The sequence below is a fragment of the Ochotona princeps genome, chromosome 20, assembly GCF_030435755.1.
Source record: "Ochotona princeps isolate mOchPri1 chromosome 20, mOchPri1.hap1, whole genome shotgun sequence".
Lineage (NCBI taxonomy): Eukaryota > Metazoa > Chordata > Mammalia > Lagomorpha > Ochotonidae > Ochotona > Ochotona princeps.
The window spans coordinates 24,664,767-24,681,752 of NC_080851.1; the positions used below are offsets into that span (position 1 = coordinate 24,664,767).

At 46.9% G+C, this 16,986-nt stretch overlaps 1 protein-coding gene across 1 annotated transcript in view; it reads right to left on the minus strand.

Moving 5' to 3' along the window:
• GARS1 (glycyl-tRNA synthetase 1) overlaps positions 1-14,400 on the minus strand; it is a 35,893-nt gene extending 21,493 nt beyond the window's left edge. Inside the window, exons 1-6 of the mRNA XM_004582402.4 lie at positions 14,137-14,400; positions 5,615-5,716; positions 4,989-5,091; positions 3,601-3,742; positions 2,448-2,536; positions 822-898 (exon numbers count right to left, since the gene is read on the minus strand). Coding sequence (XP_004582459.2) covers positions 822-898; positions 2,448-2,536; positions 3,601-3,742; positions 4,989-5,091; positions 5,615-5,716; positions 14,137-14,349 — 726 coding nt within the window. The 5' untranslated portion in view covers positions 14,350-14,400. The remainder of the gene's footprint in view (positions 1-821; positions 899-2,447; positions 2,537-3,600; positions 3,743-4,988; positions 5,092-5,614; positions 5,717-14,136) is intronic.
• Between the last annotated feature and the right edge of the window lie 2,586 nt (positions 14,401-16,986).

Below are 16,986 nucleotides of genomic sequence, written 5' to 3' on the forward strand. Positions count from 1 at the left end.
AATTAAGAAAGCTTTCCATATAAATAAAGGGGATTTCTCAGCTACTTTGGAAAGCTAGACACCAAGAGAAAAATCAGCAGATAGGGCAATAGTGAATCAATATCCAATAATTTCCCCAAGGAAAAAATGTAAGATGAGCCTTAGTGGACCTCATGACTAAACCCAGTGTTACGGGAATGTAATCTGTGACAACTAGAGGTGAGGCCAGAGTCCAGCACTAAATCCCAGGACAGTGCATCTTCTGCGGGGAGGGGTGCAGTTTTCAGCACACGCTAACAGTGATCTGGGTCTCAAACAAAAGGAGGTAAGAATTGTTTCTAATGTACAAAGCATTTCTACAGTTTGCAAAAGTCTGAATCAATTATCTCCGGGGTCTTTTCTGCTTTCCAAATGATAAAACTGCAGATCTGCAGGCAAACGGGGACAAGCAAAAGCAGAACAGGGTGTATGGTCACCCTGTGTATGGTCAGGGTCAGTGCAGGCAGACCCAGATCAGAGGGAGGCAAGGCTCATAAGGCCATGTGCCCCCAAATCGACCCTCCAGCACAACACCCACCCCCAGTGACTTCCCTCATTTTAGCCACTATCAAAAGCCAGTTTCTAAGAGACAGTGAATTTAATGCCAATTTACACTGATTCGTTCATCTTGGTTAAAATGAGTTTGGCTACAAAAGGTACAGAAGGACACAAAAATGAAATGTAAAAAGTTATGGTTATGGGGGCAAGAAGCTAAATTCTGCTTCTTCACAAGTGTGACACAATGTGGACCTGCACTGCTACCAGCCACTGTGAGAAAGATGACATCTACCTAGGATACCCACCTGGGCCAAGACACTCTCCATCTCCGCTTTCTTCTCAGCAGAACACTTCTTATCAGACATCAGTTTCTCTAAATGAGCTACAAAAACAGTGTTGTTAAGGTGTCATTTTGAATCAATGGGAAAAAGGACAATGCATTCTGAATTTCAATGCTGGGCTGAAAAATAAAGAGTAATGTTCTTATATCAATCTCAAGGTTTATTTTTCTTTAAAAAAAAAGTATTTATTTTTATGTGAAAGGTAGAGTTACACAGAGAGAGAGAGAGATGGAATGAGATCTGGACCCAGCACAGTGACCCAGCACATAAGGTCCTCACTTTGACTGCACCAGGATCCCATATGAGCATCGGTTCTAATCCCGGCAGCCCCACTTCCCATCCAGCTCTCTGCTTGTGGCCTGGGAAAGCAGTCGAGGATGGCCCAAAGCCTTGGGACCCTGCACCCGCATGGGAGACATGGAGGACGCTCCTGGCTTTGGATCGCCTCAGTTCTGGCCATTGCAGCCACTTGGGGAGTGAATCATCAGACGGGAGAGCTTCCTCTCTGTCTCTCCTCCTCTCTGTATATCTGATTTTGCAATAAAATAAATAAATCTTTAAAAAGAGATTTTCCATCCACTGGTTCATTCCTAAATGGCTGTAGTGCCTGAAGTCAGTCCAAAGCTGAGAGCTGGGAGTCAGGAGCTTCATCCATGTCTCCCATACGGGCCATTTTCAGCTGCTTTCCTGGGGAGCAGGACTGAAAAGGCAGCAGCCATGATTCAAATTGATGACCAGGCATTGCAGGCAGAGGCTTAGCTTGCTACACCATGGCACTAGCACTAACCTTAACCAATTTATTTTGAACAGTTTTAATTTATTTTATTTATTTGAAACAGAGAGAGACCAGGAGAGAGCTAGTCCCCAAATGCTCACTATGGCTGTGGCTGATCTACACTGAAGCCAGGAACCAGGAACCTAATTCTGGTCTCCCACACTGCTGGCAGGGAATCAAGTGCTCGAGTCATCATCTGCTGGCTGCCAGAGTGTGCAGCAGCAGGAAGCTGGACTGCCAGAGAAGTCAGGGCTTGAACACTGTGACGTGGGCTGCAGGAGCCTCGAGTGGCATCTTAACCGCCACACCGAATGTCCTGCTCCTATGGTTGACTTTATAGGAACAGTCAAAATATTGTGTCAGTTCATCTGCTAATTAGAAAAAAATTATCTGTACTTTTTTTTTAAAAGGTTGTACTTGATGGGCCCGGCTCAGTCCCGGCTGCTCCACTTCCCATCTGGCTCCCTGCTTGTGGCCTGAGAAAACAGAGGAGGATGACCCAAAGCCATGGGACCCTGCACCTGCCTGGGAGACCTGAAAGAAGCTCCTGGTCCCTGGTTTTAGGTTAGCTCAGCTCTAGCCATTGTGGCCATTTGGGGAACGAACCAGCAGATGGAAAAGCTTTCTCTATCTCTCCTTCTCTCTGTAAATCAGCCTTTGCAATAAAAACAAATAAATCTTAACAAAAAAAACAAAGATTGCAATTTACATGGCTCAATAAAAAAAATTTTAAAACTGAATGGAAAAAGATTAAGAGGAAAAATTTAATCCTTTTGTTTTGCTTTACCCTACTTACTGAAGACGAAGAACTGTACCTTTTAACAGATGGTCAGCACGAAAACACTCTCCGTTTTTCACGTCTTTTACCATGAAGTCAGCAAATTTGTCTACGTGGCCAGAAGTCCTAGTTAAAAATGCCAAAATCAATCTGTCATTCTCCCGCAAATCAACACATAGATACATGTTACCTTTTAAGACAACTGCCTTCAATGTGTTTATTTATCTAGGGTATAGCTCAGTGTCCCAGGGACAGAAGTTTCCTTAGCTACAGTCATCATGTATCAGTGGCCAGGCAGTCCTATATACCACAGGACACTCTTCCTCCAACCTCTTCTTACCCTCTCTCAAGTTATTCCTTCCCACAGGGAAAAAAGACACCAGTTGAGTTATACTTTCTCACAAGGTATCATAAAGTCATACGGGAAACTATCCAGGGCTTGTAGGAACAATGCTAACAGCCCTTGGCCACTCCTCGCTGCAGACCAAGCGGCTGAAGAACAGGCAGTCCGGATCTTTCAGATCCACTGTAAGCAATTCACCCTGTCTGTATAGGCTGAAACAGCTAAGAGACAGTGTGCAGAACACAATTACTAACAGTTAGCTCTTGCTCGGCAACATGAAGTGAATGCACTAACAAAATTCCTCCTTCACAGTGCTATGTTCAAGAACTCTTGCCCTACTTTCAATCATGCAGGTAACAATACTCTCAACTTCAATATAAACCGCCAAGTATTTGATTGAAAATGCATCTGCTTTTGCTCTCAGAACTGCTAGGAATTTAAACCAGGGAACAATCAGAGATAGGCACCAAGTGTATCCACTGAGATGCAGTTAAAAACCAAAACATCTTAAATACATAAGTATTCAATAATAAATTAGGACACACTCATAAAACAAAATGCTACGCTACCATTGAAAATGCCTCAGACCGATATCTAATGACATGAATAAATGCAAATGTACGTTACACGAGAACAGCAATGTGCTACCAACAGTAAACTACGCATGGACTCACAGGAAAAAAGACGGGGAGGATGAGTCCAACAAAATATGTGCACAGCAGGGATATACATATATTTTTTTTCCTGTGTTTTCCAGATTTTCTACACGACTACAGGTCGTTGTCTGTAATCAGAAAGTTATCAAAATGTATACAATAAGCCATGCCCCCCTCCAAGTGGATCTTACTTTAAAACTGGCTCCGGGGTGAGCACGGTACAGTCGATTTCCAGGATCTGTTCCTCTTGGATAAAGTGCTGCCTCCAGGTCTGAATGATGTTGTTCTTCAAGGCACAGCCAACGGGCCCAAAGTCATACAGACCACTCACACCTGCGGGGCAGCAGAGAGAACGGGCACCTCACGTGGCTCTGCTCCACAGCGAGGAAGGCGAGGAGGCATAGGAAATGGCAGACCCTGATGCCCGCCCGCCCTAGAAGCAGGCACAGATCAACAACTCCAGCCGGCAAAGCGCCACCACCAGGAGTGAAACCAACTGGTTCCACATCTACGCTTCAGTCCAGAACTAAAAACAATAAAAATTCCTCTTTTTATACGAGAAACTGAAATCTAGAGATGATAGTTTCCTAACATAGAAATTAGAAAATCATTCTCACTGCAGTTGCTAACAAGGATACAACATTTTAAATTAAACTGTCTGCTATGTTCTTTGGTCTTTATGCTGCTATTTTTTATTTCAAGAGAACACAGGTTTAAAGAGCTGTTTAGCCAAACTCGAATCAAGCTGGCGGTGCACAAAAGCTAACACTGCTACAATGATCCCTGTTGACTGTGAGAAATATAATTCCACACTTGACCAATGAATGGTCTTCATCTATATGTCTTTGCAGGGCACAGACATGATTGAACCACATGCCTCGGAAGAACATTTCTCCTTGGCAGACGCCCCACGGTTCACCACTGCCCTTGTGGGAAGGGGCACATGACAGCTGGCTAGGACACTACTGCTCTCCACTACACTTGTGCGTCCAGTGCATTTAAGGATGAGTACAGAGTAAGAGTCATGGTGCAGCAAGGTTACCACCGCCTGCAACATCCACATCCCACCCGAGCACCAGTTAAGTCTCTTTCCAATCCAGCCCTCTGGGAAAGCAGCAGTAGATGGCCCAAGTGCTTAGACTCTTGGCATCCATGTGGAAGACTTGCAAGAAGCTCCTGTCTCCTGGAGCTAGCCTGGCACAGCCCTGGATGTTATGGTCATTTGGGGAGCTAACCAAGCAACGGAGGATCACTCTGTCTCTCTGGATTCTGCCTTTCCAATACATAAATGAATTTTTTAAAAAAGCATCTGGAAGTACACGGATGTATCGCGTACCTTGCTCACAACATGCACTTGCCTCTAGCAGCTCCTTACATTCAAATGAAGCAAACGAAGCAGACTTCAAGAATAAACAGGGGGAGAGAGCATTAACAACTGTTACATCAAATGGCAGCTTTAGACAAATGCAAACATCTGTCCTGTTTCATGAGACCTGATAGAATTAGACACTGACTTGCCGACCATTTTCATGACTTGAGAATAACATTAAAGCCACCCACACCACCGTTAGTCCCCTACCTCCATAAATAGCAAATGCTTGATCATAGAAAAATCTCCTCTTCAGAGTATCTTCCATTTTGGGTCTGTCTACAATGTCATCTTTGGGCTGTAATGCCAACTCCTACAAGGGATTAATCAGACAGTGTGACCAGAGGGATGAATGGAAACTTGACACATATCCATATATGAATTCAGTTGAACATAAAACACATTTAACATAAAGTTCATCAGGGAAGCTTTGGTTCCGCCTATATCTTCAATCTCACTTCCACGATGGTGAGCCCTAGCTGTACTGAGTTGTAGGGATGGATAGGCAGCAGAAATCAAACCTGAATTTTCAGTGCTCACCACTGTAAAGCAATGACTTTAAAACTCCAAACTGAGTTTGGCCATGGGAGGTTTATTGTTTTCAATTCAGGGCCCTGAGTCTCAGGGTGGGGCAGGCAGCAGCTAGGCTTTATAGGAAAGCTGACATCCTGGGCTGCGCTGTGAATGGATGGGGAGTCTACCAACCAGGTAGAGGATGCAGGGAAGGAGACACTCCGGACAAACGGAGAAACCAAATGACACACTCAGAACTCGGTCTAGGTCTCTCCTGCGGTCAGATGTTGAGGGAGGTTCCTGTTTTAGCATTCAAGACTCACCTTTGCTTCCAGGACTCTCTTCCGGGCTTTGAGCTCAGCGACTGCTTTGTCTACATCCACCTGGGGTGCTTTGTCTTCTTTGAGTTTTCGCACGAGATCTCCCTGGTCAACCGAGAAGATTCATGTTTAGGATCGGTTTCAGACACCAAGAATGTTATGAATGTGCTTTTAAGCATGTTTTTAAAAAGCAGGAGGTCTGTGTAAGAATAATGCAACTGAAATGTTTATTACACGAGAGGTCATTTTATGTAACAGAAGGTGTCTGCCCTTAGCCTTTATTGTCCAGAACAGATAGACAACAAATAACAGCACTCACATGGCAATATTTTTCCTTTGGGGGAAGCAGATGGAGGAGGCAGTCTGAAAAAGAACCACATATATCCTACAGAAAATAACCCCCGAAACGAAAAATCCACCCGGCAGGGAAAATAGTAGTCAAAGGAAGAATTAGTGACATAGAATACAGATCTAAAGAAAATATCCAGAATCATTCAGAGACTGGAGAGGTAAGCAGATTTAAAGACAGAAAAGTCTAACTCTTTCATTCAATTAGAATGCAGAAGAATAAAGAAAATAAAGATAAATTATTTAAAAAAGATAGCTGTGACTTCTCTACAACTGCTCAAGAACATGAATTCCCAGTTGAGGAAGCACAAGAAAATAGAAATATAATGCATGTAGATCCACAGAGACACACACACAGAAATTACATCTAAAACAGTCACACAAGATTTCATCTCCCATCAGGAAACTGGGAGACCCTGAGCAAGTTCTAAACATCTGAATTTCCTCAACTGTAAAATCAGGGCAATGCTGTGTCACTGAATTGTCAAGACATTTTAAATCAAGAAGTTTCAATAGCAGATAACATACAGTAGAGGACAAAAACCGTCAGATGCTGCTACGCTATGCACCACCTCAACTTGAACATGGCTACACACACTTCCCACTCAACTTACTCCCAACAGAAAGATTGGTTCTATCCAAAACTGTTCCTTCTTTTGAATGCGGTCTATCTGTTCATGGCCACAAAATCTACCATTTTCCAAGCAGAAAGACAAAATTAACCTCCTTTAGCTCAACATCTGGTCATCTTCACTTCAAACTTCCCAGTCCAATCTCTCTCCCGTTGACCCTCATCTTGTGATCACTGTAGCCGAGCAGTCAAGTGCTTCCCTTCCCTGCTTGGCATTCCAACACGCCCTCTAACAAACATCCCTCAAATAGTTCTGCCTCACACCAGCTCCTGAGGCCGAGCCCTTGAAGCCACCTCTTGTGGGTTTCCTTCCACACTCCTCAAGGGCTGGATACGCCATGCTGTTGCCCTCCATCCTTTCAGAGAGGATCCTTCTTCCCGCCTCCTGAGACCCCAGCTCCCCATGAGCCTGCCATCACCCTTTCCGCTCACGGCTGTCATTTTCCAAGCTCTACTCGGTTCATCCACTGACAGCCTCCTTTTCCCACAGCTCATGCTACTTTAGAATGTTCCAGTTAGGAGGTGAAAAAAAAAATTATTATTTGAACTGGAGTAGGCACTTAGCCCGGTGGTTAAGAAACAGGTTAAAATACCCAGGTCGTACATCAGTGCACCCAGATCCAATAGGTGGTTCCTACTTCCTGCAAGCTAATTGCAGACTCTGGGAAGCAGTGTTGATGGTTTTCCTTTCTGCTACCCACACTGAAGACTGGGGGATTAAATTCCTGGCTCCTGGCTTCGACCTTGCTGAGTTTAGGCTCTTGTGAACAAGTAGGGACCCAACCAGTGGATCAGTGCTCACTTGCTTGTTCTCTCTCTAACAAATGAATACATTTTGGGTCCAGTGTGGTAGCCTCGCATACGCTGGGATCCCATATGGGTGCTGGTCCATATCCCAGCTGCTCTCTCTTCTATTCTCTGTAAATCTGACTTTCAAACTAAAAAATACATATTAAAATAATAATAATAATGTTTTTAAAGTAATTATTTTGGGCCCAATAAATCCTCATCTTGCAAGTGCTGGGATCCCACATCGATGCCGGCTCCTGTCCTCATTGCTCCACTTCCCATCTAGCTCCCTGATTGTGGTCTGGGAAAGCAGTAGAAGGCAGCCCAAAGCCTTGGGACCCAGCATCTATGTGGGACACCTGGAAGAAGCTCCGGGCTTCTGGCTTCAGATTGGCTCAGCTTCGGCCGTTGCGGCCACCTGGGGAGTGAACCAGCACATGGAAGATCTTTGTCTCTTCTCTCCATTAAAATCTGGTATGCTTTTCCAATAAAAATAAATAAATCTTTTTTTGACTATCTGAAACTAAAACTAATTCAGTTGTATATTCATCTAATCAAACATTTTCCAACAGTGTTAACTTACCTTGAATTTTCTAAGAATACACACTAGAAAATATAATTTAAAGCAAGACTACACTTTGTTTTCTTTAGGATTTTACAGAAATGCCTTAAGGAAAAGTTGTTCAGTATTTGCAAAAAAAAACCCCTCGCCAGGGGCAGCCCGCTGAGGCATCTGCAGAGTCACACAGTGTGAGCAACAATTACAGCAACTGCACTCCCAGCACATCCTGTACAGGTGTGCAAGCCGCCACACAGCCACACCTAAGAACCTACTGAAAGACACTCTGTGACTGCTTTATACAAATATGTTACACACTAGCTTATTTCTTTGTATTAAAAGTAGGGCACTGGGTGCACAATTTTTCCTTTGACTAAATTTAGGTAGATATTTTGTATGATTTTAATTATGAATTATTTTAGGGAATTCCAAAGTACATGGTATAAAAATATTTTCACTGTCTGTGGGTCTGCCATAGTTGAGAGCCGTGGATTCCTGTCTTAGGTTGTCTGTTAATATTGCACATTCATTCTCCTATGTGCTGTGTAACCTAAATACTCTAAATACCCATGGCGATTGTTTATACAGCAGCGAAGCTTCTGGTTAATGTTTCTTGAGCTGTTTAAGGGTGATACACAGGTGCTGATGTTTCACATCCACTCACTCATCTTTTTATTACAACACCCAACACCGTCCTACGGATGTGCTGGTTTACTTATGTACGTGCATTTCATCCACCCCTGTCATTATAAAATAAGATCTTTGAGGACAGGAATTCTGGCATGTCAGTTCTGGCACTCAAATGCAAAGGGTCTTCAAAAAGTATGGGGAAAACGCAGATTGTATAATGGCCAGCACTGTGGTAGAGTAAGCTGAGCCTCTGCCTATAGCACGAGTATCCCATTTGGGTGTCAGTTCATATCCTGGCTGCTGCACTGCTTATGGCCTGGGGAGGCAGTGGAAGATGCCCCAAGTCCTTGGGCCCTGGCGACCATACGGGCAACCGGAAGGAGCTCTAGACTCCTGACTTCGTATCAGATCAGATTTGGACGTTGCAGCCACTCAGGGGAGTAAACCAGTGGACAGAAGATCTGTTTCTCCTTCCCTGTGTAGCTCTGCCTTCCCAAATAAAAATAAATATTTTAAATGCACATTATAAAAAATAATACACATGGATTTCAGAAACTTTCTGTACCAAAATAAATCATGAACTTGTTTTCTTTTTTAAAGATTTATTTTATTTTTATTGGAAAGGCAGATACACAGAGAAGAGGAGAGGCAGACAGGAAGATCCTCGTCCAATGGTTCACTCCCCAAGTGACCACAATAGCCGGTGCTGCATCTATCCGAAGCCAGGATCCAGGAGCTTCCTCCAGGTCTCCCACACAGGTGCAGGGTCCCAAGGCTTTGGGCTGCCCTCAACTGCTTTACCAGGCCATAAGCAGGGAGCTGAATGGGAAGCCGGGCTGCCAGGATTAGAACCGGTGTCCATGTGGGATCCTGGAGCATTCAAGCGCACTACGCCACCGTGCTTGACCCTCATGAACGTGTTGAAGCACCCTCCTAACTACTGACTAGTATCAATCTAAACATAGCAGCACAGTGTCCAGCACCTAGTGTTCAGTAAATAAATGGCCACCAGCTGCTTCTCCACCTGTCAGGGCACCTGTGTCCCAGGTGTTCACTACCTATACTCCCTGGCGCCAGAAGTCACCGAGGCAGCCTGTACTCCCATCAGCAGCAGCAGGACTTTGTGAGATTCGAAGGAAGCAGGCAAGTCCTTCTCCCGAATGCTCCCCCTTGTGTCAAGGCCCAGTACTGCTGCTCTGTCCTAGTTAAGGGAACTGGCCAACAAGGTCGCAAGTAAACAGGCAGGAAGAGTTTAAACTTCACTGTCCTGGATGACCAGCACAGAATTAGGGACACTGGTACAAGTCCACATACAGCAATGTGAACCTGAGAATTCTTAGGATGCTGAGTTCACCACCTCCAAAGTCCCAGGCAAGAAACGAATCAGGTTGATTCTCAACAGTAGAATTTTAAGCCCTGATTTACAATGCTCCTGTAAACAAGCGAACTGGAGGTGATCCCGACATGGAATCAAAGCAGTTAAGGATTCCATTTTCCAACTATTTTTCTTCTCTCTCCACCACCCATCTACTCATTGGGCACGTGTGTGTATACTGAAAGAAACTGATGTGAAATGTCATCAAAACCTCTAAATTACTTTCATGAATCACTGATCAGAAGCTTAGCTCCTCAATCATTTCTTGCCATGGGTTTATCAGAACTAAAAGTCTGTAATTACCTCACAGGTGGTTATCCAGCAGGCCAAGAAAAACGAGCAGGTTTTCATGCCCTCATCTGTGTGAGGCCTTTGGCTTTATACACCCAGCTATGAGGTTCTTGTTACAACTAAGGAGTTCAGCTCAGATTCCCCAAACTATTGACAAAAGCTTCACAAACTTTCCACTTGCCCTATCTAGACCAAGCAAGCACTTTAAAAGTTTCTCTAGGCTCAGAAAAGGAAGAAGAGAAAAACCCAAGGCTCAATGTGCTACTTCTCCTTGCTACTACTGACCAGCGACAAGAAAACTTGAAATGTTGAAACACACAGGGAGCTACCCAGACATGCACTCACACCATGAGTGGTTTAGACAGTAAACCGTCATGTAAAGGCCTCCCAAAGGGTCATGAGTAGCTTAGCAAATCCAAAACACAATTCTTTAATATCCATCAAGCTGCCGAACACAAAAAAAATTATGCTTCACACCAGCAATGGCTTGCTAAAGCCAGCACTACAGTAAGCAACAGACTAGTCCTTCAGGATAAGGCCCAGGGCCAGTGCGATAGCCTAATGGTTAAAGTCCTCACCTTGCATGCGTTGGGATCCCATATGGGCACCGGTTCATGTCCCGGCTGCTCCACTTCCCATCCAGCTCCGAGCTTGTGGACTGGGAAAGCAATCAAGGATGGCCCAAAACCTTGGGACCCTGCACCCATGTGGGAGACCCAGAAGAAGTTCCTGGCTCCTGGTTTCAGATCAGCTCAGCTCCGGCCATTGCAGTCACTTGAGTAGTGAACCAGCGAACAGAAGATCTTCCTCTGTCTCTCCTTTTCTCTATAAAGTGGCCTTTCCAATCAAAATAAATAAACCTTTAAAAATAATAATAACGCCCAATACTTTACCAAGGGCTCACCACAGTCCACAGGCAGCCTCCTCAGCACTGCCCAAGACCACGCTCAATCTGTGCCCCTTGGGCGCTGATGCCAGCCTCTGTTAACTCCATCCCTCTGTGACAGATAAAATAACATAAAATAATAAAAGCTTAGTACATGCTAACATGAATAAAATGGCACTATTTTCCTAAATAAAATTTAGAATAATGAGAATAATAAAAATCTGCATATCTTTTAAGTTCTTTACAAGAGAGATTTTCATGCATGCTTTTTCTTTTTCTATAATATCAGGTTTTGAGAAAAGTATATGAAGAGATTCCTATGTAGTTGGAAAAATGATTTTAGAAACATTTCAGAAAATTATGGACATTCTTATAAATTGTACTTCATGAATTGGGAGGCAGAGAGAGAGCATGTTTCCATCTGGTGGTTCACTCTCAAAAGCCTGTACCCGTCAGTCCTGGGCCAAGCCACAGTGCAGAGCCACAAACTCCAGCTAGGGCTCCTGCGCTGATGGCCAGGACCCAACCACTCGGGCCATCACTGCTGCCCCCCAGGTTCCCGGGTCGCAGGGAGCGGGAATGAACGTGGAGCCAGGTCCTACACCTGGTTCCACTGTGACACACGGCCATAATGAGTAGCTCTCACCGCCAGGTCCAATGCCTCTCCTAGACACTCTTCCCTGATACTATGGCAATTCTCCAACAAGCGGTAATTTTTTTAAGGTTATTTTTAACTCAGAACCAATAGGAATGAATTTTTTGTACTCTATTAAATCTACTATTACATCTTTTAAAAAGTATACGTATTTATTTTTATTGGAAAGGCAGATTTCCAGAGAGAAGGAGAGGCAGAAAGATCTTCCACCTGCTGGTTCACTCCCCAAGCGATCACAACGGCTGGAGCTGAGCTGATCTGAAGCCAGAAGCCAGGAGCCTCCTCTGGGTCTCCCAAGCGGGTACAGGCTCCCAAGGCTTTGGGCTGTCCTCAACTGCTTTCCCAGGCCACAGCAGGGAGCTGGACAGGAAGTGGAACAGAAGGGACATGAACTGGCATCCATATGGGATGCCAGTGCTTGCAAAGAATCAGCCAACTGACCCATCATGCTGTACCCCACCCATTATTATATCTTATGCTTTGGTTTTATAATATAATACATTGGTCATCTGGAAAATATGGGTTCAGACCATTCAACTATCAACCTTCTTACTATACTGTGGCCCCAAGAGCCACTTTTGTTAGAATCATCAGTCAGCAGAAAAGTCTTTACAGACACAGGGTCCCCACAGTTCTAAGTGTCCTGTGTGCTTGATTTTGGCCACTGGCCACAAACACAGCTGCTTTCTTAAAGTCACAGGTTCACTTTGGTCATTGTCCAGAGAAGCAAATTTACAGGAAGCATATATACCGCAAACCAGTCATTCAGCACTCGAAAAATCTCACGCCAGGGAGGTCTTCAATGACACCGGCTTCATTTTGGAAATCGACAAAGTGGGTAAAAGCGACAGTATGTCTCACTTTCTCACATGCAAAAATAAATAAATAAATAAATAAGGTTTAACCAGATGAGATTTAAATTCCCTGAATTCGGCATGATTCAAAATTCCTGGCCAGTAACTGACAGATCGTTAGAAAAAGAGCCCAACCTAATTTACACTAACCTCTCAAGCACTCAGAAACTTAAATAAATTCTAAAGATCAGCCATCAAGTCAACATAACACATACACAAGCTGGTCTGGAATCAAAGTTTCCTTCGGCTAACTAGATCCATCTCAGCACGGATGGATCCCATGCAGCTACAGGCTAACGTGGCAGGGGGAGGGGTTTGGGCTGTGTTTTTTTTTTCCCCCTAAATTAGACGTAGTCTTCTTTTTACAGGGAAGGACAGGGGGAAAAATGACAGTTACAGAAAAGACAGAGGAACCACACCTAATTCTACCTGGTCAATGAAAGAATGAGCATACGATGCCCTTGAAACTAACAAGAAAAAAAATATCACCGCACAGCGACATTTCAAAAAAAAAAGTACTATTAAACCATTCCGTTCAGAGCAGCCAGCAGCCGGGAGGACTCGGTGAATTCACAGCAGCTCTACCCTAGTGCATCATTTCCGAGCACCACGCTAGTGGCCAAGGCAAATGATTGCATCAGGCGCCCGTGCAGGAGGAACCCGTTTGGCGATTCCTCTACCAGGTCATCATCAATTCCCGGGGTCCCACCGGCACCAACTCACTGCGTGAGGGCAATCATGAGAAACCACGTTCGGCTGGCCCTCTCTGAATCCACGTCTGTACGCAGAGGCCAAAGAAAAGGAAGCCGGCACTAAAACACCCAGTCCCGCAGACCAGAAACCTCCCCGGTATGCACGCAGGGCTGTGCTCGCCGAGGACCTCAGCAAACTCGCACGGCCTTGCGGGGCCCAGTGGCCCCGAAGCCAGAAATTACGGCAGGGCGGAGGCCGAAGGGTCCACATCTTTCTCACAAGAAAAGTTGGACGCCTAGTTCCATTCATGTTCCCTCCTGCATCTTCTCAACTGCCACCTGGACACCAACCCAGTTCCGCACCAAGGGAGGGGTCAGGCCGGAGCATCCTAAAGGTTAAAGAAAGCCAGGCCCAGGACCAGGGAACCCAGTAGTTCTGGGGTACACAAAGAGTAAGCCCAAGTCAGGCTCATTCAGCTAGGACCCGAGGTGAGACCCGACGCCTCTCACCCTCCACCCCCTATCCAGCCTCAATGGAGCCAGAAAAGGCGCAGGCGGCCACAGCAAGGTTGGCGTCCTGGGCTGAATGTCCTAAACAGGGGGTCATCCGAGAAAAACGGGGAGGCCTGGGGTCGGCTGAGGCGTGGTGGGACATGCTCCAAAGTGGGCACGACGAGGAAGAAGGATGGAGGCAGAAGGGCAAGCAGCAAGGTGGACGGCCACCTGGGGAGGATGGAAGGAAAGACAGGCCAGACAGGACCGGGCCCGGGAGAGGCCAGCAAGGCTGAACAAGGGTGCGCGCGGATCGCCGGTACCTGCTGGCGCACGGCTAGCCTGAGAGGCGCCAGCACCTCTTCAGCCTCGGCGCCGTCCATGCTGCTCCGGGAGGCGGCGGCGGAGGGGACGGCGATTCGGCAGCGGGCGGGCGCGCTGAGGGGTCGGCGGGGCGGGAGCGAGGGCCGGGCGGGCAGCGAGAGCAGCAGGACTGCGCTGGCTGCTCCAAGAAGCGCCGGGCGCGGAGAGGGCATGAGCCGGCAGCGCGGGGCGGTGCGCGGGGGGCGGCGGCGGAAGCGGCGCGCGGCGCGGCCCGGAGCATGATGAAATCGCCGCGTAAACGCCGCGGCGCGCGCAGCCGCACTGTCCCCGCCGCGCGCTGCGGCTCCGGCAGATTCGACACAAAATCCCGGAAAGGCAGAGAGACACGCGTCAGGCCAGCTCGGGCTGGGGCCGTGGGCCGGGGGTCCGCCTGAGGTGCACGAAGGAAAAACGACGGAGCCCGTACTTGTCCTGCGGCACCGAGCTCGGCCCGCCACGCTGGAGCACGCTCTTGGGGCTGTTCTGAGGCCGCCTGCGCGTGGGGTGGTAAACCTCTGCAGTCCTGTGAAAGTCGGGGTCACCGACTCTCGCAGTCCCCAGGTTCAGCCCTACGGAATTAGTTTTTCGTAAGTAAGACGTGTGGCTAAATAACTTTCTAAAGTATTCAACAGTTCATACTTGTAAATCTTTTATTTCAAGATTTAATGTTTAGAGCCCGGCGCGGTGGCTTGGAGGCCAAAGTCCTCGCCTTGAACGCGCCAGGATCCCATATGGGCGCCGGTTCTAATCCCGGCAGCCCGGCTTCCCACCCAGCTCCCTGCCTGTGGCCTGGGAGAGCAGTGGAGGATGGCCCAAAGCCTTGGGAGACCCGTCTAGGAGACCTGGAAGAAATTCCTGGCTCCTAGCATCAGATCGGCTTATCACCGGCTCTTGGCGGTCACTTGGGGAGTGAATCATCGGACACAAGAACTTCCTCCCTGTCTCTCCTCCTCTCTGTATATCTGACTTTGTGATAAAAACTTAAAAAAAAAAAAACTCTTTAAAAAAAAGGATTTAACGTTTATTCATTCTTTGGCCTTTAATACATTTTAAGTAACTTTCAAATGTGAAAACTCATACATTTTTGCTTTTATTTCAGCTTTATTAAAGCAATCAAATTCTGCCCACCCAGAGTACAGGAGTTGGCATGCATATGAGATGCCAGCCCTTGCAAGATGAGGATTTGGCCACTGAGTCATGGCATTGGGCCCTCCCCGTCTTTTCTCGTAACATGATAGCTGTCACCATGTCCCAGTTTCCTTAACTGGCATCTGTCTTTCCCTTCATATTCCCCAGCATAGTCAAAAACTGTAACCATTTCCTCCTAGTGCCCTGGGTTCCTCTGACCCAGTTGCTGCTTGGGGGAAGGAGGGAGGGAGGGGTTCTGGCAAAGGCCAAGTCATTCCCCGGAAGCTCCCCAGGCACCTGCAACTCAGCATCTCTTGCCCCACCTCACCGCAGCCTCGAACTGCTGAAGCAGGTGCCCTAGGGGCCAAGGGCATCTCTACTACTTGTATTTGCTTCCCAAGGCATACTGTATCCCCAGCCCCAGGCGCCAGAGGCCATGGGGAGCCTTTCTCCCCAGCAATGGAGGGAAAGGTGAGGCTGGACCTCAGGGCTGTTTGTGTTGTTGTTCACTTTCTCTTGTCCGGAAGTTTCTAGCAGCCTCTCTCACACCTTAGCATTTTATTTCTTTAACATGTTGTGGTGCTGTGGTTTGAAGCCAGCACTTGCAACACCAGCATCCCATCTCAGAATGCCAAGGACTGCTCTGCTTCCAATCGAGCTCCCTGCAGAGGCAGGTGATGGTCCAGATACTCAGCCCAACCCACAGGTAAGTGTGGCTACCTTACTAGGAACTCAGCTGGGTGCTTTTGTTTTTGCACAGCCGGGTCTCCCAGGGGTTAACTCCACAGCAAAGCTTTTTTTTTTTAAGAGTAACAGGATGGGCAATCTTGGCCTGATACATTTAACCCCTGGCTTGACCGCAAGTTCCCTCTTCCCTGCTTCCCCTTTTTTAAGATGCCCCTGGGGGATCTTAGGAGTTGCTTGAGCATTGCGAAAATACTGGGAGGAACTAGGCAGAGTATAAAAGGCAGGCCAGAGTTCAATAAAGGGGCATTCTCTTTACAAGAATGACCCACTGTGTGTTGTCTTTTTTGTTACCCTAGTCCCTCTGCTCTGCTTAGGTACGCGGTGAAGTGGGCATTGCCGACATGTTTTGTTTTATCCAGCCACACATCCAGCATCCTACACCATGCTCCTCCCCAGAACCAGGGGTGGGAGGGAAGGACTTCCTCCTCCAACCCTGTGTGACCTTAGACATGACTCTTAACCCATCTGGCCTCAGTCTCCCCAATGGTCAGTGAGGGGAGCTCCACCTTCTGGCTTCCTGGTCTCTCCAACCATGAATCTGTACCTTGGGATTTAAAGAGAAAATCCTGAAGAGAACAGGCCAGCAGGCTTCAGTCTGTCCAGCAGAGGGGAGCAGAGACCCACATACCAGCCACTGGATAAAACCACATTTGCCATGCAGCTGGACCCCCAGCTCTGTCTATAGTGCAAGCACAGTGCAAAAACCTCTGGGCTCTGAGCCAGAGAGCTGCAATCAGAAGTACTCCTGCCCCTGCAAGGACACCCAGGGAGTCCTTCAACCACTTCTCAGCTCCAAGTCCATATTCCTGTTCTGCAAGGAAAAGCTGGGCCAGGCGCTAAAACAGCGGAGCCCTGGCTGGGTCAGTATGGCGGGGCAGTGGAGGGAGGAGGAAGGTTATTGAAGACAGTCAAAAAGAAAAAGTGCTTCCAAAGCA